The sequence below is a fragment of the Colias philodice genome, chromosome 28 (genome assembly GCF_061535455.1).
Source record: "Colias philodice isolate Cphi_HAF_F1 chromosome 28, ilColPhil1 Martin Lab GWU primary, whole genome shotgun sequence".
NCBI lineage: Eukaryota > Metazoa > Arthropoda > Insecta > Lepidoptera > Pieridae > Colias > Colias philodice.
Genome location: NC_143113.1, coordinates 889,806 through 915,113, shown reverse-complemented (window position 1 = coordinate 915,113; position 25,308 = coordinate 889,806). Strand labels below are relative to the sequence as shown.

Here is a 25,308-nt window from a genome sequence, read left to right as displayed (position 1 = left end):
TCATTTTCTTATAATAAATATTTGGATATTCAAGTACCTACAAGTAAATATTTACATTACTTATTCAGAATCATTTTAGCAATAATTTGCACTAAGGTTGCCATTTTGTACCTTAAAGATAAGTAATCAATACACTGCTTTCCGCGCATGTCATATACAGATCATCGCTTACAGAGCCAGCAATCTATTGCAAACACACTTTTACCACGCACCGGGATAGTAGGGATACTTTATTTAGACGATAACTTTCCAGAACTGTCAAATAAAAGTTTACGCGCGGGAAAATTATCTGTCATTCGCCAATTGACAGCGCGCGAACGAGGTTGCGCTAACGGTTTTGCAAAAAGGTTGTATATAATTTATGTTCTGTGTTATTCAAGTGAATGTGTAACCTGTTGAGAGTTGTTTTGCTACTTGAAGTCTAGATAAACCAAGGTAAATATTATTATTGTCTTATGCATGTTCTTGTGACGTTAATTTAGTGATCTAAAGCTTAGTTGAAAAGTTATTTTTAAAGTTTTAAAGTTAAGGTTGAAAGTCAGGCCTTGCGCGCTTTTTTAGGGTTCCGTAGCCAAAATGGCAAAAACGGAACCCTTATAGTTTCGTCATGTCCGTCTGTCCGTCTGTCCGTCTGTCCGTCTGTCACAGCCGATTTACTCGGAAACTATAAGTACTACAGTGATGAAATTTGATGGGAATATGTGTTGTATGAACCGCTACAAAAATATGACACTAAATAGTAAAAAAAAGAATTGGGGGTGGGGCCCCCCATACATGTAACTGAGGGATGAAATTTTTTTTTTCGATGTACATACCCGTGTGGGGTATCAATGGAAAGGTCTTTTAAAATGATATAAAGTTTTCTAAAAAACATTTTTCTTAAAGTGAACGGTTTTTGAGATATCAGCTCTCAAAGTCGTAAAAAGTATGTCCCCCCCCCTCTATTTTTATAACTACGGGGTATAAAATTCTAAAAAAAATAGAGGTGATGCATGCTAATTAACTCTTTCAACGATTTTTGGTTTGATCAAAGTATCTCTTATAGTTTTTGAGATAGGTTGATTTAACTGTAATTTATTATATTTGCTGCTACGGAACCCTTTGTGCGCGAGCCCGACTCGCACTTGGCCGGTTTTTATTTGTTTATTTTGTTGTAAAAACAACTGGTTCTTTATAGTGCACGTAACAGGAATGTAGAACCTGTAATATTGTGCAGTCTGTTAGTTTGTATGTTTCTAAAGGAAAATGTTACGTATGTTGCCTAGTTTAAGATTTTTAGAGCGATATCATGGAGAAAAAAAAAATAATAAAAAAGAGGATAAAAATGGAAATTTAAAAATAAATATGCTTAGTTATATATCTGTAATATGTTTCGAATAAAATATTATCGATACATTTTTTCAATACACATTAAATAAAAAAAAAATAAAAGGTTCGACATTATGGACGTAACAATTATTATGCTAATTCACTTTCTTCGAAAATTTTGAATTTGGTATTACAAAGAATTGTGACCAATTTAAATGTTGTAAGAAAATTATTGTTTTATTGTTTAAAAATGTTATAATATTTTATTAACTTACGAAGATAATAAAAGCCGCAGCGTAATAATATTTGACTTCATGTAAACAATGTAACAGACAGTAAGCTGATTTAAAAGCTAATGGAAGCTTTTGCAAGCCAAAACATTATAATATTATTTTATATTTTAAAAGGACAGTTGAGCATTTAATTTCCAATAAATAAATATATACAAGACAATAAATAAATATAAAATTAGGTGTTTAAATTAATTATTTTCTAATGATAGATATAAGAAACTTTAATTCGCTTCAATCGCGTGATACCCGTAAAACGTAGCCCAATTCTCAAGCAGACTATATCTATCTCTATGTGTAATTTCATCAAAATCCGATTAGCAGAGACTAACAAACATTCTTACAAACTTTCGCGTTTTACAGGTAGGTAAATTACAATTTATTACGTAGGTATAGTATCTATCAACGATTTTATAATCGTATTTGAAAGCGTAACAAATATCCATCCATCCTCACAAACTTTCGCATGTATAATATTAGGTAGTAGGATTTAGATTTTAGGGGTTAGTTACGAACCTATATAACATAAGCGAAGTCAGGTCTTACAATTATTAGTGGAAAAAATAAATTATGTTTATTCGTTTGTACCTACAGAACGAGTCAATAGATGTCAATGGAACTCATTGATTGATAATAATAAACTGTTTTATTGATACATGACGTTTATTTCAATACATACATAATAATACTAGTTGTGTCCCGCGACTGTTCTCGCGATGTTTTTTTCAGCTTTTATTTTTCTAGCATTAAATTTCACTACATAGTATAAAACAAAGTCGCTTTCTCTGTCCCTATGTCCCTTTGTATGCTTAAATCTTTCAAACTACGCTACGGATTTTGATGCGGTTTTTTTAAATAGATAGAGTGATTCAGGTTGAAGGTTTTAGTATATAATTTATTAGGTTTTAGACAAAGCGGGCGAAGCCGCGAGCGGAAAGCTAGTATACTAATATACTAATATTATAAAGCTGAAGAGTTTATTTGTTTGTTTGTTTGAACGCGCTAATGTCGGGAACTTCTGGTCCGATTTGAAAAATTATTTCGGTGTTAGATAGCCCATTTATCGAGGAAGGCTATTATAGGCTATAATCTATATTCAGTAGCACCTCTATAAGTCGAACATCAAGGGAGACGCCAAAAAATTCGAGTTATAGAGTTTTTCAACTTATGAAGGATTTCGACTTAGGCGGATTTTGATTCGACATAAAGAGTTTGAGGTTTATTCTTATAAATTGTGAGCTATAGAGGTAAAATAAATAAAATTTCAACTTGCAAAGGTGACAATTTACATATTATTATTTATTATAAATCAACGTTATTTCATTTATTAAAATAAAAAATATGGCATTAAAAAGTCAGTATTTTTTTTTGTTTTAGATAATTTTGTTGTTCTCTAGCATTGTCTAATCTATAAAGAGCAGAAAATTCTTCTTTTTCAGAGTTACTGGTTTGCTCTATAAAATTTCGTAAGGTATTCAATGCGGTTCGCGCCTCTTGGAGCGCATGTACTATTCACGTCTTCTATGTCATCTCAATCATTAGTATCGGTTTTCTGAGCTACTGAATCGATAATTTCATCAGATACTTAATGCAAACACGTGTTTACGTGAGTCGTAAATTTATTATCGTATACTCCTAAAATGTTTTCCAAGAAACAATAGTGTACTTGCACTGTCGGCAAGTTCTTAAAGTCGGTAACTTATTTTTGTTCGAACAATAGAGGTAATAAATTCCAAATCATCTAGTCGTAAAGGTTGTAAAATAAAACGTTGCTATGTTCGAGATACAGAGGTCAAATTTAATTTTTCGAGTTATAGAGTGAAAATATGTACCAAAATGGCTTGGAGGGACTTGGTGATTATTTCGACTATCAGAGGGTCAAGATTTCAAGTAATGGAGGTTTTGGTGTTTGAAGGGAAGGGAACAAACATATTTTCGAGATTTGGAGGTTTTTGACTTATCGAGGTTCGACTTAACGAGGTGCTACATATCAATAAATTATCATCACGCTAAGACCAACAGGAGCAGAGCACTGCGGGTAAAACCGCAGGGCACAGCTAGTGGATAAATATTTGAAAATTCGATCATATTCAAAGATTTCAGTTCAATTTAAATTAAAAAAAATCTCTATAGTTATGTAGTTAATTATTTTTAAAATAAACTAAAGCACCTCTAAATTGTCTCGGCACATACGCTCTTTTTTATTATAATAGATTAAAAACAAAATTGAATCTACATTATATTATACATATATTATATCTTTTTAATACGCATAAGTTCAATAATATTGACATTATTATAGTAATAACTGCTTTGAACCGAATTCTGTGTTGAGAATAACTTAAGTCAACTAAGTTATCACTTACAATGTAGGCCAATTGACAAGAATTGACAAATTTAAGTTAACTATAAGTATTTACTTATTATGTAGTTATTACAATTTACTATACATATGCGTTACCTTATTAATATATAAATATCTTATTTATATAAAAATGAAACCCGTTTTCCTTGTTCACGGCATCACGCGTGAACGGGTGGACCGATTTCGATAATTCTTTTTTTATAATATTCCTTGAAGTACGAGGATGGGTCTTATGGAAAGAAAACATAAACATGTACCACGGGCGAAGCCGGGGAGGACCGCTAGAAAATAAATATAATAAAAAAAATGACTAAAAATCACGCTTATTTTTTTTAAATGTCTTAAAAGTATTGGCACCGTACCTTGATAAGTGTACAATGTTTGAATTAAATCTGTCCGTTTAAAGCGGGTCAAAATCGAGTCGTAAGGAGTCGGTTACATACAAACATACAGGTGAAGCCAATAAAATCGTGTTAAAAACATTTTTCTATCTAGATCGAATGAACTACATATTATTTTTAGAGCGCATATTACTACATAAATTGAAACTGATCTATAATACCATTTCTTATTTCTTAGTAATCTAGATAGATAAAAGAAAGTTGTGTTACACAACTTATAACAAAGAATACTAATATTGAAATGAAATAAATTTATAAAGAATAAAAAAAATTCGATCACGAGGCGGGACTCGAGCCCGCATCCTTTCGCGCCAAACCAGGGCGGATGGCCTGACCAATTCAGCCACTCGTGACCCACCAGAGCGATCGAATTTATTCCATTCTTTCAGTTTTATGTGTCTAAGGGACACACCGCGCGCCATCTATCGAGATGATTAACAACCATCTCAATCAATATGAATTTGTGAATACTATATTGATTTATTTTTATTTGTCCATTTATGTTTTACAATAATTAATGTACGACAGTGAGTCACAAAATCGTTTTGGTGGTCCCAAACACGGTGGTCGGCCTTAGCGTGGTGATAGGTAGCTTATAACCTTCCTCGATAAATGGACTATCTAACACCGAAATAATTTTTCAATACGGACCAGTAGTTCCTGAGATTAGCGCGTCCAAACAAACAAACTCTTCAGCTTTAGCTTTATAATATTCAGTATAGATAAGTCGGGATTGAACCAATTCAAAGCAACTTACTTCTGAGTCATAGAATCAAATCACTAAAGTAATAATATAATATAATCTATAATATAAAAATGAATCCCAAAATGTGTTGGTAAGCGCATAACTTGAGAACGGCTGAACCGATTTCGTTAATTCTTTTTTTATTATATTCCTTGAAGTACGAGGATGGTTCTTACGTAGAGAAAACGTAAATATGTACCACGGGCGAAGCCGGGGCGGACTGCTAGTTATTTATATATTTAATTAATTCTTATCAACATATTTATTTAAATTAACAATTATAATTTCAACTTAGCATATTAATATTTATGTTAATAAAAACGATTTTATTGATACTTACGTTGAACTGTTTATACTATGTATTTAACATTTTGACCTACCTCAAAAAAGGAGGAAAAATTATATAAATCATATCCTTAGCTTACTGATGGTAAAAGAATATTATAAACTTTTGAAATAAATTGTTGTAACTTTTGAAATATATATTAGATTTCCGCCCGCGGCTTCGCCCGCGTTTTCAAAGAAAAACTCGCATATATCCTATCCTATGTGTAAAACCTATCCTATGTGTTAATCCAAGTTACCCTCTATATGTGTGCTAAATTTCATTGTAATCGGTTCAGTAGTATTTTCGTGAAAGAGTAACAAACACACACACACACACACACACACACACATCCTCACAAACTTTCGCATTTATAATATTAGTAGGATCTGCCTAATAAAATCACAAAAGCTCGTGATTAAATATAACAAGAAATTGAGTAAAAAGAAATCTTTTATTCCTGTACAGTTTCCTATTTTCAAAATACTTATTCAATAAAAAGCTCCATTTAATTTTGAAGCGTTTCGGAAATTAAAAAATAAACATCAAATAAATCAATATTTGTTTTTTGTTTCGTTAAGGGCCGATTTTTCAATCCTTGGTTAAAATTTATCCGTCCAATAAACACGTACGTATTACACGAACATATTAAAATGTCACCTGTAAACTGTCAAAAACGGACAATTAGAATACATTTTTGAAATGGTAGTTATATACGTTATTCGATGAATAAGTTTTAAACAACGATTGAAAAATAAGCCCTAAATCAGTTTTATATTATTATATGTGGTGTAATAAATCGCACAAATTACGTGTAAATAATAAAAACATTAATTTATATTAATTTTCATTCATATATGTAGCAGTCATCTGGTGGAATTTGATATTTGATTAAATGACTATAAGCGCCTTCACTGAATGACGACATTCAATTGTATGACTAAACGACAATTTGTCAAGTTGTTGAATGTAACGTTCGACGTCTTGATTGAACGTCAATTATCATAGTTTGTTGGTTTGTATAAGAGGATGGGTTAGGTTAGGTTCGTGTTTTTTCTAACTACACAGAAATAGGAACTGGAAAAAGTAAATTCTGTCAATGAATATGCTAGTCATTCAACAATATGCCGGGCGTTAGATGCGCTCTAATCAAACGGCTATATTATAACCCGCTTACTAGTTTGACGTTGAGTTACGTTTGTTAAATCAACCGTCCTAATTATTCCTTTGATTATCGTCATTCAATGAACACGATAGTCATTCAGTCAAATAGCAGATTTAACCAGATGACGGCGACATATACATATAAAAATCCTGTTAGGTAGTCACTAAGTAGTCGGCCTAGATCTTAAGGAAGGTATTTACCTAGAAACATAAGCTTTTATAGTAACAAGAAATAGGTAATAAATATAATGTTTTATTTACATTCTATAGCGTTAATGGAATAATTGTCATCTCGAAGATAAATAAAGTTATTCTATATACGAATAAATTAATAATAATAACAGGTTACAGGCAAGGCAAAAATAATAAAAGCTCTACGTCATATATTTTACTAGTTTTCCGCCCGCGGCTTCGCCCGCGTTTTCAAAGAAAAACCCGCATAGTTCCCGTTCCCGTGGGATTTCCGGGAACGGGAAACCACCTATCCTATGTGTCAATCCAAGTTACCCTCTATATGTGTGCTAAATTTCATTGTAATCGGGTCATTAGTTTAGGTAGCATAGGTAGTATTTGCGTGAAAGAGTAACAAACATACATAATATACATTATACATACATCCATCCTCAAAAACTTTCGCATTTATAATATTAGTAGGATATGATAGAACTAGTTTCCACCCGCGGCTTTGTCTGCTTTGTCTAAAATCAAATAAATTTCACGCTAAAACCTTTTCCGCATCAAAATCATATATGTATAGGGACGGACAGACAGCGACGCGACAGTTTTACGGTGTATTTAGACCAAACGAATCTTTTAATGTAAACGAAAACTCGTACTCAGTGTTGTTCAGTATTAGAACATTGCATAGAATCTTTTCGAACGCACTAAGAAAAACGAAAGAAAGGAAAGAATGCTCTACGCCTATTTACACTCCCGTCTGATTAGGGCCCTTCTGGCCTCCTCCACTCAAGCGACAGCTCAAGCCGAGGTTCGTGGTCCCCGTCCCCTTGTGCATGTCGCTACCAGGGTGAACCTTCAGTTCACCCCCGCGTCCGCGTTAAAATGTAGAAACCCTTCTGGCTAACGTTGAGAGACACCACACGAAAAAAAAGCCTATTTACACTAAAATAATTTGACACAGTGGGGTTAGAATGAGCATTCGCTCGTTTGAACCAGTGATTACGTACTAGACCAGTGCCGATAATTTTTGAAACAAAAAAAATCACAGCAGGATGAAACCCATTAGAAAAGGAGGGGAATGTGATAAAAATTAAAGGAAAAATAAATTACAGACAATCCGAGTTCGGGAAGGGAGCTTTTAAGGCTAAAAATGGTTTCTCTTGATTTCCGACAAAACTACAAGTCCATTTTGGAAGGGTCACTGGTCTATACGTAAAAAGTCTGAAAACAAATTTTGTTTAAGGCTTATACATGCGCTAATAACCTTGACCATACTTGACGGATCTCAAACCTCTCCCGCTGCACCTTCTTTTTTCCTCGCATTTTGTATTTAAAAAGATACTAATCAGTGAAACAAAATATCCTCGTCAGGGACTGTTGTGTAACTGATAATTTATTAAACATAAAATTTTCAGAGCTCTAAGTCAGCAGGTTACGAAGTTTATAGAGTATTTGCGGAAAAATCGATGACCACGGCACATTTTTTTTCTAGAAATCTATTAACTTTGGAAAAAAATCCTCGCGAGCAATTAAAGATCAAAGACCATCCTATTTTATATATTTTTTTCGGTATTGTGCTTTATGTTGTACCAGACTTTATAGAGGTTGAACATAGTCGAAATTGCCGGGTAACGCCTTAAGATGTGAGTATGGTCAGTTATATGGTTTTATTCGTAAAACAATATATTAAAAGTTATTATCTATAATAATAATGTACGTACAAAAAATAAACAGCAGTATCATTAAAATAACATTATCTATATAGTATACTTAATTATATAAAGCTTTGTAAACAATTGTGATGTTTATCATTTTGTTATTGCATCAAACAATCTTTATGTCGCAGACATATTTTTAAATCTGCCGTTTCATCAAGTGCCTAGACTCTTAACAGCCTGCAGAATGATATTCATCCGTATTGTTTATGGGAACTATATTTTCTATCACCAAAATTTATATTTGTCATTAAGTTGTATCACCTAATAAATAGATCTATCACCACGAAATATTTTCGTTCTCAGATAAACAAAAATTGTTCCCAGGTATGAATTATCAAATAATTTGGAAAATCCAAAAGTGCACGCCTCATAATTTTTTTTTAATAAATATTTATTAATTATTATTTTTGTTTATTTAATAACAATTAAACCACATCGAATCAGACCCTGAAAAATGAAAGGGTTCTATTCCTGAGCATACTCAAGCGTAAAAGAAAAAAAAGACTCGATTAGTAAAGTATTTCGGTCGCTATCGTGTTAACAAGAAAAAGGATCCGCACATACAGACACACGGACGTCCAAGACAGAACTTTTTTAAACTGTTTTTTAACTAGTTTAAATAACAAAAATGACATCAAAAATATCATGAACGTTAAAAATAGTGTTTTTTCTTAATATGTGTGTGTATGTATTATCTTACAAGTGCAATGTATGATACATAAAGACATTTTAAGTTTGAAAAATCAGATGTTTTGCGCGAAGTGACAGTAGTACCCACCTCAACGCTTCGCTTATGAGGCGTGCAATTAATGTTAATATATGTGTAAAATAAGAGATCGATAACCAATAATATTATATTGCATTACATGAATATAAACTTCGTTCTTATAATAACAGTTTTGTTACTTAAATAATAGCTCTGTGCTCAGAATGGTAGATCAGTCACCAAATAAATCGATTATCGATCCCTGACTGCGACCCTTTTTATTTGATATTTGTCACGAATACAGTAGTAACATTCTATTTCGTTCAGATAATAAATTAATAGTATTCGTTACCAATTTAATACATCAATTTATAATTTTAATGAAAAAATGATCAAAGGGGCGGAGGCAAATTGGCGCGACAAGCTGATTATTCAGTGGTTATTATTTTTAAGAATAAATATTGATTATTTTAACTTTAATTAAGTGTTTTATCTACTATTCTGCTAGCCATAAGCCAGCTATTTTAAACCAGCGCTGATTGTTCAGTGGTAATTATTTTAAACAATAAAGGCTTTGTCAGATAGGACGCGTATTTTAGCGCTGCGTAATAGCGCTGCAGCGTCCTGTTTTAACGTCGCGCGAGGCTTCGTCAAACAGAACGCTTTAGCGCGCGTTAGGACACAGTAATTGATATTATTAAAGCTGCATGTTGTTTACATAATTATTACTTACGAACAAAACAAGGTACAGCGATATTAACTCCGGAGTCGGAAGAATTTTTTACTTACCAGTTTCATTAATTTCTTCTCCGATTTGTGCCCACAATTTTGCCTTCATTGATATATCTTTATAGTTTATATGAACTATCCTTCGTATTATATAAGCATGGATATTTTCTAACCAATTCTATCAAATTTTCGGTCATTATGCAGTATTTTATTATTATTTTACGTCTATTAACGCCGACGCTAAAATAAAATTTGTAAAAAAATACAACACCCGACGTTAAAGCGTCCTAACGCCGCGACAGAGCGTTGCGTACTGCTAGCGCCGCAGTGTTGCCACATGCCAAATCGATAAATCTGGATATAGTAGTCTAAAAATCTGTATAAAATCTGTATGAAATCAAACCGTAAGCTGTTTAAAATCTGAATGGTATGTTTGTTAAAGAAAACATTGGATTGTACTTAAAACTTTATTGATTAAAAAAATACATACTTTTATTCATTTTATTAATCAATTTCTTGTGAACATTGAGCTTAAAACATGGCTCGTTATTCAATAATTGTTTTGTCAAAATTAGCCCCTCCATCGTTTCGGTGCCTAAATGGTTCCTGGTTTTTGTTTTAATTAAATTAATAGATGAAAAAATCCTTTCATGTAATCAGAAAACGTAGTCGACTCGTAATCATCGTAATGAACGAATGATTGATTTGCAAACATTAAAAAGAAACAAATACATTCATTCGTTAACAAAATACATGTTTCGGGAAATCCCCCAGAAGAATATACAATTATTGTTTGTTTGTTCCTAGGGAAATCCCCGATGTACGCCATGAATGTTGCCGGATTTAAACAACTGTATAAAAATAATATACTTAGATAATGGATTATTTTATCATAGTAGTGTCCTTATCCAAAAAAGGTTTTAACAAATGTATAAAATTTACTTTGCTTATCAATTATTTTATCATAGTTAGTGTCCTTTACCTAAAATCTGTATAAAAGTAAAGCCAAATCTGTAATCTGTATAGTGGTCTTAAAATCTGTATAGATACAGATAAATCTGTATATATGGCAACACTGTAGCGCCGGCGCTCTGTTTGACGGTATTCTACGATGGTAGTAGAACACATCTTAGCGTCATATCGCGGCGTCAACTTAACGCTCTGACGCGCGCTAAGTACGCGTCCTGTCTGACAAAGCCTTAAATATTGATTATTTCGACTTTAATTGTTTTATTTACTGCTCTGCTAAAAAATTTATTTAAACATAATTTATACTACCACTAGCGACCCGCCCCGGCTTCGCACGGGTGCAATGCTGATACTAAATACACTACAGAAAAACTGTGAACGTTGTTTAAAAAAACATAGCGGCCCGCTCCGACTTCGTATAGATAGCCTGGCGGCCGGCCGGTACCGCCGCAAACGCTATGTCCCGCAATTTTTAAATCTGTAATATCTTCGAAAATATTCACTTAAATCATACGGTGTAAAGGGCCATATAGATCTATATTAAACGAACAATGTATTCAAGGTATTTAATTGGTTAAGGATTAATGCTGTATTGGTTAAAATCGCATCGAAAATTAGCCATTATTTTTCGTAAAAAGTAAATGACATAAAAATGTTATTGTGGGTTATCCATAAGAGATAGACATATACCATCGCGGACTTTTCTATAGACCTTTTCAATGTGTACAATACTTAGTACATTATTTTGATAAAACTCGTAGGGTTCAGCCTGCGTTTGCAATGTAAGCGGAAAAAATGTAATTTTTTACGACATCACTTTAGAAACCTCAAAAATAACAGTACTTCTCCACTATTTAATGGATGTTATTATACATATAAACCTTCCTCTTGAATCACTCTATCTATTAAAAAAAACCGCACCAAAATCCGTTGCGTAGTTTCAAAGATTTAAGCGTACAAAGGGACATAGGGACATAAGGACATAGGGACATAGGGACAGGGAAATCGACTTTGTTTTATACTATGTAGTGATGTAGTGATTTAATGAATTGCTGATTTTCTTGAGGTATATAACGGTTCATGTGGAAGATAAATAAATAATTTGCAATGTGTTAAAGCAGACGATGCCGCGTGCAGAAAGCTAGTTTATTATTTACTTGACTAGATACACAGTAATTACTACTTTAATGAGTTGATGTAACGAAAATTACGCAAAAATAAACCGGATTTAATTGCACGCCTCATAAGCGAAGCGTTGAGGTGGGTACTACTGTCACTTCGCGCAAAACATCTGATTTTTCAAACTTAAAATGTCTTTATGTATCATACATTGCACTTGTAACATACACACACATAATATTAAGAAAAAACACTATTTTTAACGTTCATGATATTTTTGATGTCATTTTTGTTATTTAAACTAGTTAAAAAACAGTTTAAAAAAGTTCTGTCTTGGACGTCCGTGTGTCTGTATGTGCGGATCCTTTTTCTTGTTAACACGATAGCGACCGAAATACTTTACTAGTCGAGTCTTTTTTTTTATCTTACGCTTGAGTATGCTCAGGAATAGAACCCTTTCATTTTTCAGGGTCTGATTCGATGTGGTTTAATAGTTATTAAATAAACAAAAATAATTATTAATAAATATTTATTAAAAAAAATTATGAGGCGTGCACTTTTGGATTTTCCAAACTATTTTTTTTTATGTATTTAAGTCGGCAAACGAGCTTGCGCGTCACCGTACAGAAAGCGATGATTGGCGCCGCCCATGAACAACCACAGACTCTGGGAGTATTGTGGTTGCGTTGCCGGCCTTTGAGGGAGGAATACCTAACAAAGAATTTACAAATCTTTCTTTTAGTTTATTAATTTAACAAAGTAATAGGTATTTTTTGGATAATACCATTCTTCTACAAATGGAACTAAATGACAACAATTTCCTATCATACACAAAAAAGGATCACGTCAATCAAATCAATGAAAACCTACGGAGTAATTCAGTCAATTCTGATTATGTTGTGTGGGTACCACACATAAGTTCACAACCGTTTTTTAAAAACATGTGTTGTTAGCCTATAATTCACTAGCTGCTCCGCGCGGTTTCACCCCCGTGGCTCCACTCCTGTTGGTCATAGCCTGTACCCTTCCTCGATAAATGGGCTACCTAACACCGAAAGAATTTTTCAAATCGGACCAGTAGTTCCCGAGATTAGCGCGTTCAAACAAACAAACAAACTCTTCAGCTTTATAATATTAGTATAGATTGTTGCACATGAACTTATTCAATTTTGTTTTTTTGTATGTCTGTTATTAGTGTTATTGTAGCACTGTTCTTTTAGGCATTAATTTCACTATACTATGCTCAGTACGCCGTTTATGTAAACAGTTTTTTTTTAATTGTGTGCATAGTATAAAGAATATATATTTATTTTAAGTACCTAGACTTAATTCTTTTTTAATATTAAGACGAACCGCAATCGCCGGTACAGCCTGAAAATCAGCGCTGCTTTTGTGCAGCATTTTGCTGAGGCTGTCTCCGTTTGCCTAATTGTAAGATATATTTTTATAATGTGTTTGGCTGTGTTTTTTTTTTGGCAATAAATTTCTTTTCATTCATTCATTCAAGAACTAAAGAGTACCTATACTATGGTGTGTAGGCAAGTGTGTAGGTATACTGTATAGCTGTATTTTTACTATAACCTCTAATAAAGAAAAAAAATACGATAACCTCCTTCGTTTTTGGAACATTAATAATTGTAGATTAAAAAAAATATATAACAATAAGAAATCCATTTGAAGTTTTAACACTGATAACGTTCCTTATTTGGTAAATACTTTATCTACAAAGTATTGTGTTTGTACAAGTATCTATGAAAACAAATTAAAACCAGATGGAACCGGGACTTTTCTATCTTATTTTATTATTAATTACATAATTGTAAATACATTAATCATACTGTTATTCACGAGAACACTCGATTAAATTTATTAACGTACTAGCGGTCCGCCCCGGCTTCGCCCGTGGTACATGTTTACGTTTTCTCTACATAAGAACCATCCTCGTACTTCAAGGAATATAATAAAAAAAGAATGATCGAAATCGGTTCAGCCGTTCTCGAGTTATGCGCTTACCAACACATTTTGCGATTCATTTTTATATATAAGAAGAAGATAATACTTAGAAACTACAATAATATTTAATAATAAATGTTGCAAACTTTGTTGGATGTATGGATGTTTTTTACTCTTTTACGGTAAAACCACTGAACAAATTTTGATAATACTTGGCAGTGGCTTTATTACCAGACTAGCGGTCCGCCCCGGCTTCGCCCGTGGTACATATTTCGCAATAAAAGGTAGCCTATGTTCTTTCTCAGGGTGTAAAGATTATCTGTGCCAAATTTCATCAAAATCAGTCTAGTAGTTTATGCTTGAAAACCATACATACATACTTACATACAAACCTTTCCTCTTTATAATATTAGTATAAACTAGCTGCGCCCCGCGGTATTACCTGCATTGCTCCGCTCCTGTCCTAGCGTGATAAATGATGATATTATATACTATATATGCTATATAATATATAGCATATAGAGTTTAATTATAGTAGTTAGCATGAATTTATATATTTTAACGAATTTATATTGTTATTAAGTACTTAATAAAAATAAAAATAAAAATTGTTTTGTATAGAAGATTTTTAATGTGATAGTTTATTTTCTTAGCATAAGGATTAAAATGTACCACTGGAAGATACTTGTTCCCACGACACAGGGAATCCTAGTGTGGGAGCAAGGGTTTTCAATTTCTATGCATCTTATATATTTTGGAAATAAAGTTTATTGTTTATTGTTAAAAAGCTGCGCTTTGACTCCACGGAACGGACGAAGTCACGGGCACACTGCAATATGCCATCTTAGTCATAAGCTAGAAACAATTATTATGCATTAATTATTAAATTAATAGAAATTGTACAATAAAAATAAATATGATAGCAAAAAAAAATATGAAATATGATGATATAGTCTTCCTTGATAAATGGGCTATCTAACACCGAAATAATTTTTCAAATCGGACCAGTAGTTCTTGAGATTATTAGAAACAAACAAACTCTTCAGCTTTATAATATTAAAAGTATAGATAAATGAATTCCAAAGTTTGTTGGATGTTTGGTGGATGTATCATGTATGATATAAGTATTATGTTTTCACCTTTTCACGTGAAAAACGCACAACGTATTTTGATAAAACTAGGCACTATATGTAGCTTTTTTACCAGTTCAACTAATAAACTATATAAATACCTGATTATTTATTTTGTTGCAGAAAAATGGACATCGAAAACGCGAATTGCAAAGCGAAGCTGTCGGAATGTGTTCACAATCTCGATCTGGATCGGATGTGCATAGAAATGCCTTTAAAAGTTGATCTGTAAGTATATTCTCTACTAGATTTCCGCCCGCGGCTTCGCCCGCGTTTGCAAAGGAAATCCCGCATAGTTCCCGTTCCCGTGGGATTTCCGGGATAAAAACTATCCTATGTGTTAATCCAAGTTACCCTCTATATGTGTGCTAAATTTCATTGTAATCGGTTCAGAAGTTTTTACGTGAAAGAGTAACAAACATCCATACATCCATACATCCATACATCCTTACAAACTTTCGCCTTTATAATAGTATTGAGATTGAGACTAGCGTACGTAAGTCGCAGTCATCTGGTTGAATATGCTAATTGTTTGAATGACTAGCGCGTGGTAAATGGTAAAAATATGTTATGACGATTCAAAAATGATTTATAAGAAGTCTAATTGAATAAATAAATGTTTGAATTGAATTGGGTCTGGTTGAATATTCTATTAGATTGAATGCACGTTTATTGAATTACGACATTCAATTGAATGACTAAACAACTCGTCAATTTGTTGAATGTAACATTCAACGTGTTGACTGAACGTCATTTAGCATAGTCGTTGGTTTCGATATGGGGATGGGTTAGGTTAAGTTCGTTGTTTCTATAAATTTACAGAAATAGGAGCCACCAAGAAAGAAAGATACTTAAGTATTTTCTGCTTTTTTTCTTTGTTGAAGTGAAAACTTCTTTAGCGGCGTTGAGCACTTTTTCTGTAATGGGTATAAAATCTTAAATGCGTCAGGACACGTGATCTGATCGAAAAAGCGTAAGACGGATACCATTCCAAAATATCAAACATGCTCAACGTTAATAATCAAGTTTTCACTTCTGCCGGCACTCCCGGAGTGCAACCCAGTTCTTTTTTATGAAACTATCACAAGCAGACAATCGTTTTTCATTACTTATTTAATAATGTTCAAAAAAACTTACTAGAAAAATTTATATTTCAGGGAAATAACAGGACTCGAGAGATTGGTAGAAGAGCTGCACAGGGTGTTCTCAAAGAATCACGTCAATATACAGGAGGTTCAGAAATTGATGCTAAGCTACAAATCAGATCCTAAAGATTGGAGGAAATACGCGAAATATGATCGTTTTAGGTATGTATTTTTTAATTACTAGTCAAGTAAAACTTAAGGGCCCTTAGTAAGTGAAAACGGCAAAATGGACTGTTATCTATGAGCTATAATTGAAAATTTTCGCACTGAAATTTCTAATATGTATTACAGAACATACCTATGTGTGATGGGATGACTGTTTCCAAAACACGATTGGAAAAATTTTGCTCGATAAAAAAAAATCCTGAAGTTACCTCTAAAATATCATATAAATGCTCATTACAACTGTATTTTACGATAATAATTCGTATAACATCACAAATACATAGGTATTTACCTTCTCGATTTCGTGACTGTTTTAGATTTAGAAAATACTAAATATTTATTCACTTTTTGATAAAAATGTGAATGGCGCTTACGATTTTTAGTTTCCAGCACGTTGATTCCATACTAAACGCGCCCCTCACCTAAGCCGCAAATAGCTGAATTTTCGCTGACCGTCTAACCCCCCTTAATAAAAATATACTAAAACATTCGTCGATAACCACGCTATTCATTTGTGAAAACAGAATTAAAATCGGTGCAGTAGTTTTTGAGTTAATCAAATACTGACTTGTTTAGCTTAAGTACGGGATAGTGTAGCTTTTTACTGGTAAAATAATAATTGTCAAAAGTGGTTTAGTATTTATTTATTGCAAACACACGTAAATTCAAATCTGTATAATATTATTTTAGACTAGCTGTGCCCTGCGGTTTTACCCGCAGTACTCCACTCCTGTTGGTCTTAGCGTGATGATACAAACAAAATTCTTCCGGTGTTAGATAGCCCATTTATCGAGGAAGGCTATAGGCTATATATCATCACGCTAAGACCAACAGGAGCGGAGCCATGCGGGTGAAACCGCTAAGCGCAGCTAGTCTATTGTAAAGATTTTTTTGTAATTAAAAAAAAACAATACTCTCAGCTTAAAGTTTATACAAATAGGTCAAAGTTTAAGTTTTATGTTGGTACATGATAGGGAGAAAATAGTCAATGAACGGCTTGACACATTTGATAAATACAGAATTGTTCTTATTATCAAAATAGATAACAGTTATTTGCTGATGTTGTTTAAAATGTCTTTGTATGACGTCGGTTTTATTGAAAGAGGGAGGGCGGGTCATTTATATGTAACTAGCTGTGCCCCACGGTTTTACTGGCATAGCTCCGCTCCTGATGGTCTTAGCGTGATGATATATAGCCTATAAACCTTCCTCGTTAAATGCGCTATCTAACACCGAAAGAATTTTTCAAATCGGACCATTAGTCCCTGAGATTAGCGCGTTCAAACAAACAAACAAATAAACGATACATAGTTCTATTTCAACAATAATAAAAAAAATTTAGACTTGTAAAAAATATTCTTCATGTCTGTCTGTGTTACATTAGAATAAGGAAATAATCGTTTGATAATTGTTTTCTGTTTTTTGAAAATAGCTTGTTTTAATTAGTTCTTCTTGAAGTACGAGGAAAATTAATTCTACTCCATGTTTTAATAAGAGGGGCATGGACAAAGTAAATATATTAACATTAAAAATAAAACAAATATTGATAAGAGACGTTGCTAAGAGCACATTATTATGACGCACAGTGTTTTTTTTGCCTCTTTTTCTTTACTTAAAACAATATTTTATTTATCAATCAGAATTATACCTTAACATCGTATTAATAAGCTCAATAATGCCTTGTGTTAAAATGTGAGAGATGTATTTTTAAACCTATTTCTTTAATCTTTAAAATTTTATGAAATTTATCATAATATCACGGGATAATTTGAATAAAATAAACTAAAATCAATTTTAAAAACTGGACTAGGCTAGGCTAATGAAGGCAGTCGCGTAAGAATTCGAACCAATACCCACGGACCTCCCATTAAAGCGGCTCGACGGAACACAGTGGGGTTTTAGTCGGTATCAAAGGCATGCTATGCCATCAAAGGACTGTTCTACATATTATTATATTATACTAGCTGTGCCCTGCGGTTTTACCCGTAGTGCTCCGCTCCTATCAGTCCTAGCGTGATGATAATATATAGCCTTATAGCCTTTCTCGATAAGTGGGCTATCTTACACTGAAATAATTGTTCAAATCGGACCAGTAGGTTCATGAGATTAGCGCGTTCAAACAAACAAACTGACTCTGCAACTTTATAATATTGTATACTAGCTTACCACCCGTGGCTTCGCCCGCTTTGTCTAAAACCTAATAAATTATAAACTAAAACCTTCCTCTTGAATCACTCTATCTATTAAAAAAAACCGCATGAAAATCCGTTGCGTAGTTTTAAAGATTTAAGCATACAAAGGGATATAGGGACATAGGGACATAGGGACAGAGAAAGCGACTTTGTTTTATACTATGTAGTGAAGTATAGATTTGAATATTGGAATTGCTACTGTAATGATTTGCTATTAAATAAGATTTAATTTGATAAAATACTTACTTTGAAATTGGGTTAATTTAATAACTGTGTATCGATTTTTGAAATATTTCACTAGTAGCACTAGTAGAAAGCTGTGTGATTCCAGTTGCACATAGACATTTTATAAATGTAGATACCAAAGTGTAAACACTTTAATCACTATATGTAGATACCAAAGTGTAAACACTTTAATAATGAAATCTAGTAACACAGTGATTGTAGTCGCACTTCTCCAAAATGTAGTCAACGTAACGTAATTTAATTGAAAATTACACTTTGGTGTAAACTGTAAAACGTACCTTTACCAATAGATGGCGCGCGGTGTGTCCCTTAGATACATAAAGCTGAAAGAATAGAATAAATTCGATTGCTCTGGCGGGATCGCGTGGCCGAATTGGTCACGCGTCCGCCCCGGATTGGCGTGAAAGATGCGGGTTCAAATCCCGCCTGTTGATCAAATTTTTTCTGTTCTTTAAAAATTTATACCATTACTAATGTTTTGATTTATTAACATTAACGACGTGTTAAAAATATATAACTTAAAAAAAACAACCCTTTAAGCATTGGAATAGCTACAGCTAAATTAAAGTCAGCTTGATAGAGTCCGGGCAAAACCAGGCTATGTAGCTAGTCAAGGATACACAAACAATCTGCAAAAACATGTTTGCATATAATACGTCATAGATAAGATAATATTATAATAATAAATATCGCCTTACTGGAACGTCTTAGTTATTAATAGTCTTTCTTATCTTGATGTTTTCGGGTAAATATAATTATTACGTAGTTTGATTCTTCGTGCGAAATATGTAGGACTAGCTGCTCCGCGCGGTTTCACCCCCGTGGCTCCATTCCTGTTGCCCGTAGCGTGATGAAATATAGCCTATAACCTTCCTAGATAAATGGGCTATCTAACACCGAAATAATTTTTCAAATCCGACCAGTAGTTCCCGAGATTAGTGCGTTCAAACAAACAAACTCTTCAGCTTTATAATATTAGTATAGATAATGTAATTTTCTAGGCCTATTTTTTTACAGGGTTTCATTGAACAGATTCTTCAGACGTTTTCTAGCTCTATGCTCTATTCTCAAATTTTACGCAAATTTTTACAGTCAGTTTATTCTATCGTTGTAGCGTGTTTTTTTAATTGTTTTTACTACCTAATTTAAGATTATTACTTTCGTCGTCTTTTTATGTTCTACCTTAAACTAACTAATTTTCCGCCCACGTTGTCTTAAAATTAACAAATTATATACTTACTTAAGACCATCCTCTTGAATCCATCTATTAAAAAAAAAATGTGTGCGTGTACTAGTGTAGGTACACACGTACGAAGTGAAACTTCTTTATGACCTTATTTTTCAAAAAATAATTTACTATAATATGCAACTTTACAGAAATACGTCGAATCACGCGTGGTAGGGATAAGAAAAAGATGGCGCGTAACGGAAAAATGTCACGCGTAACGAAAAAATGTTACACTCAATTTTTTTCCAACCCCGATAAAGAAGTTTCACTTCAAAAAGTTATCAGGATTTGATTGCTGTGAATCTAAATATCTAATTTAACATTAGTTATTAATTTCATTTTTTTTATAATGTAACATTATTATCTTTATTTCCAGGTATACCCGAAACCTGGTAGACGCGGGGAACGGGGCCTTTAACATCATGGTACTATGTTGGGGCCCCGGGCACGCGTCCGCGATACACGACCACGCAGATTCGCACTGCTTTATGAAGTTGTTGAGCGGGAATTTGGATGAAGTCAGGTAACTATATCTATACTAGTTTTCCACCCGCGGCTTCGCTCGCGTTTTAAAAAAAAACCTGTGATAAAACCTATTCTATATGTTAATCCAAGTTAGCTTCTATATGTTTGATAAATTTAATTGTAATCGGTTCAGTAGTATTTGCGTGAAAGAGTACCAAACATACATACATATATACCTACACATATTACATCCATCCTCACAAACTTTCGCATTATAATATTAGTAGGATAACAGTTCTTATTTAATCATTTGAAACATCTGCTTTTATTTTTTAAACCCTTGGTAGTTGGTGCGCGAGTCCAACTGGCACTTAGCCGGTTTTATATTTTTAAAATTATTGGGGAAAAAATAAATTAATATGCCAACTTTTCGCCGTAACAAAATTCAAAGCTCTTACTTATTTATTTATTTATTATATTCAACAGATAGAACGATAGCAATATTTAACGCAAGTAAAATTGCTAATTAATCGCTACAGGCATTTCTATTAAAAAAAATTAAGTCTTATTCTGTGATAAATTATATTTGCTCATTTTAAATACACTGTCTCAGATACACAAATGTATACTAAGCATATTATAATGCTTATGAGTTTACTTGTTTGTTTGCGCGCTAATCTCAGGAACTACTGGTCCGATGTGAAAAATTATTTCAGTATTAGATAGCCCATTTATGGAGGAAGGCTAAAAATCATCACGCTAAAATAATGCGGGTAAAACGTGGGGTACAGTTAGTTGATATATTTATTCTTGTTCATATCACAATTACCAAACACATGTATTTATTAATGACGAATTAATTTTGGCGCAGTCGGTTAAATATAAACAATGATAATAAATACCAGGTATCATAAATAATATTATTTGCCGTTTGCCATCAAATATTGAATGAGGGATTATGTCAAGAAAAGCCTGTTATCAATACTTAATAATACATTTCAAGGGATTCCCCTTGAAATTCTCTTGTGTAGGTAATAAATATATTATTCTGTTGTTAAACCACATAATATTATAATATAGTTTGTCCTACTAATATTATAAATGCGAAAGTTTGTGAGGATGTGTGTGTGTGACTCTTTCACCCAAATACTACTGAACCGATTACAATGAAATTTAGCACACATATATAGGGTAACTTGGATTAACACATAGGGTAGTTTTTATCCCGGAAATCCCACGGGAACGGGAACTATGCGGGTTTTTCTTTGAAAACGCGGGCGAAGCTGCGGGCGGAAAGCTAGTATAATATAATACTACACTGGTAGACGTGTCCGCTATGCTATTAAGTAAATATAGTATACAATTATATAATCCGCAATTTTTTTGTAAATATTTTATCATTTTCCAACATTTGAACATGTAGTTTGATACCGATACCGATATATCGGCCGATATATCGGTATTGCCGATCATAAAATAACCGATATCGGAATCAAACAATTCAAAAAACCGCGCCTAATGAACTCTACCAATAGTAAACTTTGATTTCTGATTGTATGTGTATTACTTAAAGTTTAACTGACTTTCTAAAATAGTAATACTTAGAAAATAAATGTTTTTCTTGTTTTTTGATTTGGCATTTTTATTTAAAAGAATATGATTTACAGTTGAGTCTTTGTTAAATGTTGGTAACTTTTATGCATAATTCACTATTTATTTTTCTACCAAGCCATCGATACCGGTATCGGTATCGGTATCGCCGATATTTTACTGCTAATATCGGTATCGGTATCGTATCGGCAAAATCATGTATCATTACTTACATCACTATTTAAGACAATAAAGTTACTCATAATTATTTACGTTTCAGGGTATGGGAAACAGACAGACTGTCAAAAATGCATTTTTTGCATTTTAAGTACTCTCTCATGTATTTATTTCAGAATATTTCCGTTTTGTCATAGCAAACCCATATTTTATTCTACTCAAATTAAAATTTAGAAACTTGCCAGGCAATATATTTGTCCATGCCAGACATTAATTGTTTTTTAATCAACTTCAGATACGACTGGCCGGAAAACATCGAACCGGAAGTGATGAAAAAACTAAAACGGAAACCGACAAGACGTTGTTGTTCAGAAAGCGAAGACTTAACCGAAGAAATGAGAAGAATGGGCGTCAAGTGCCCAAACGGCAACTGTCAGAGCAACGTCACTGAGAGCTGTCAAACTGACAGCGCGAATTTTGACAGCTGTCATAACGGGAACGTTGACAGTGACAGCTGTCATAACGGGAATGGTGACAGTGACAGCTGTCAGAATGGCGGGAAAATTGACAAGTCGAACGATGAATATGCTGATGGTTATGATGTTCAGAGTATGAAGGAGACAGGGCGTACGAGATTGGAAGTTAACGACGTTTGTTATATTAATGGTACGTTAATCTTTCTTTGTATTGTTTGTATGTATGTTAAATAATTTAAAGGTTATGTTAATACTTCAGAAATAGTATTTTGTTGTATTTGATTTAAAGCGAGTATTGTACTTAGAAAGATTTTTTGCACACGCACAAAGTGTGTGAAACATCGGCATAATGATAAAATGAATAAATCGCATTTAAAATCCGTTAAAATCTTTAACTTCTGAAATAATTACATCGATTTCGATTCGTTTTTGTCTATTTTTGTAGACTGTAATTCATATAATTTAATAAATAATTATTTTTTTTACCGACCTCTTTCTGTATTTTGACGATTTAAAAGCGCCTTTGAACAAAGTCTTGTTAAATATATTTTCTTGGAGTTTAATATTGAGTTTGAGTTTGAGTTATAAATATATCTCTTTTCAGATGCCCTCGGCCTCCACAGAATGGAGAACCCCTCCCACGTAGACGGAGCCGTGTCGCTACACTTGTATTGTCCACCGTTTGACAGTTGTAGAGTGTTCGACGCACGGACGGGCAAACCCACGGAAGTTAAAGTTACGTTCTGGTCCATGTATGGGAAAAAGATTAAACGGGTAAGTTTAAATTAATGGGAAAGGGGTGTTTTTCAAAATTATTAAAAAAATATCCACAAAATAACTTTTACACGTGTTTCAACTTAATAAGACCTTGGAGACACAACTATTATATATTTATTAACAAGAACAATATTAAAGAACACACAATACAATTAGGTACCATATAGATAACTAATAAAAAGTTCGCGCCGTGATTTAGCTTTACAAAAATCATGAAAATAAATTTGCATCGTTTTTTTTTTCAAGAAAATTTTCAATTGTTCCATTGATCCCAAGGTTAACTTGTTAAAACTGCATTTATGTGAATTTTATATAATTTTATGGTATATGGCTTAGGTATATGGTAACAAAAAATTTCCTTTATCAAGTACCTAGCTATGCCCCGCGGATGTGCCCGCGATTGGTCTTAGCGTGATGATATAATAACCCATTGAGCCCCGAACGGCCCGATTGGTTCACGACACAATAGATTTTCTATTGTGTCTGTGATTCCGGGGCCTGAGTTATACATATAAATGGACTATCTAACAGTGAAATAATTTTTCAAATCACACCCGTGATTCCTGAGATTATCGCGTACAAGACAAACAAACAATCTTTTCAGCTTTATAATATTACTAGCTTACCACCCGCGGCTTCGCCCGCTTTGTCTAAAACCCAATAAATTATATACTAAAACCTTCCTCTTGAATCACTCTATCTATTAAAAAAAACCGCATCCAAATCCGTTGCGTAGTTTTAAAGATTTAAGCATACAAAGGGACATAGGGACAGAGAAAGCTACTTTTCATTTAGTTTGAAAATAGATGGCGCTGTAATCAATTCGTTTTTTTTTCAGGTGATGGAGGCCAGCGAAATAGCTGACAGTCAACAATAAACTGTTTTATGAAGAAATAACTTTTGTATATTATTTAAATTATTACATAAGTAATAAATGTATTTTATTTACTATATGATAAATGTAAGAGTAACTAAGTGCCATATCACACTAGCGGATTGCGAGCGGTTTCAAAGCGGAGCGGGTGCGCAACGAATACGTTGCGGGCGCGCAACGAACACGCCGCGGTTGCGCAGCGAATTCGTTGCGGACGCGTCATTTTGTATACTCTCGCACAAAAGCCAGCCCTTCCGCCTTGCCTAACTTCCATTCAATATTTCCATCGTTTCTGTAGCACTCAATTTTTTAACCGTACTGTGGAAATGCACTTACTTAACAGTTAACTAAAGATGTAATAACAACTGGAGTTGTTAAAAAAAGGTGCTATAAAATTGAATTACTAGGACTTTTAGAATGTACCATACATTCCAAAAGTATGTAACGACTGACCAGTATAATCTCTCCCATAGCAACGTATGTTATAAAGAGATTTTGTGAACCTAATTATGAGCAAAGTGATAGTGAGTTGCTGGTTGCTTGATAAAATTTTCTATTCACTGCTATTTATCTAATAATAAGATAGCCCTGTTTTAGTTAAGGAGCTTTAACATTTATTTCACTAATGAACTTTCTTAATGAGCAATTAAGTTATCTGATTGCATTTCGACCAAGATTTAATAGATAAAACAATACCCTAAACATTAACATGTTATGAAACTCGTAAAAAATAATGATCTCATAATTATTATACTATCACAAGTTATAAGTAACAACCAGCACGGATTCCATTTTGTTAATGAGTGTACATGACTGCGACGTAAACGTTGCGCATCTGCCACGCGTCCGCAACGAATTCGCTGCGCAACCG

The 25,308-nt window shown here is 33.2% G+C and overlaps 1 protein-coding gene across 1 annotated transcript; it reads left to right on the top strand.

Moving 5' to 3' along the window:
- Nucleotides 1–273: 273 nt before the first annotated feature.
- On the top strand, nucleotides 274–24,539 carry LOC149476156 (cysteine dioxygenase type 1). Its single transcript, XM_089712312.1, has 7 exons — nucleotides 274–435; nucleotides 15,226–15,330; nucleotides 16,260–16,409; nucleotides 20,455–20,601; nucleotides 22,606–22,976; nucleotides 23,391–23,560; nucleotides 24,402–24,539. The coding sequence occupies exons 2-7, from the start codon at nucleotides 15,230–15,232 to the stop codon at nucleotides 24,438–24,440; spliced, it is 978 nt and encodes a 325-aa protein (XP_089568438.1). The 5' UTR covers nucleotides 274–435; nucleotides 15,226–15,229; the 3' UTR covers nucleotides 24,441–24,539.
- The last annotated feature ends 769 nt before the right edge of the window (nucleotides 24,540–25,308 follow it).

What these genes read in the sequence shown, in the direction of transcription:
- LOC149476156 (XM_089712312.1), top strand. Translation starts at nt 15,230, where the DNA reads ATGGACATCGAAAACGCGAATTGCAAAGCGAAGCTGTCGGAATGTGTT. An exon ending in ATGCCTTTAAAAGTTGATCT is followed by an intron (nt 15,331 to 16,259) that starts GTAAGTATATTC and finishes TTTATATTTCAG; the next exon opens with GGAAATAACAGGACTCGAGA. An exon ending in ATGGGAAAAAGATTAAACGG is followed by an intron (nt 23,561 to 24,401) that starts GTAAGTTTAAAT and finishes TTTTTTTTTCAG; the next exon opens with GTGATGGAGGCCAGCGAAAT.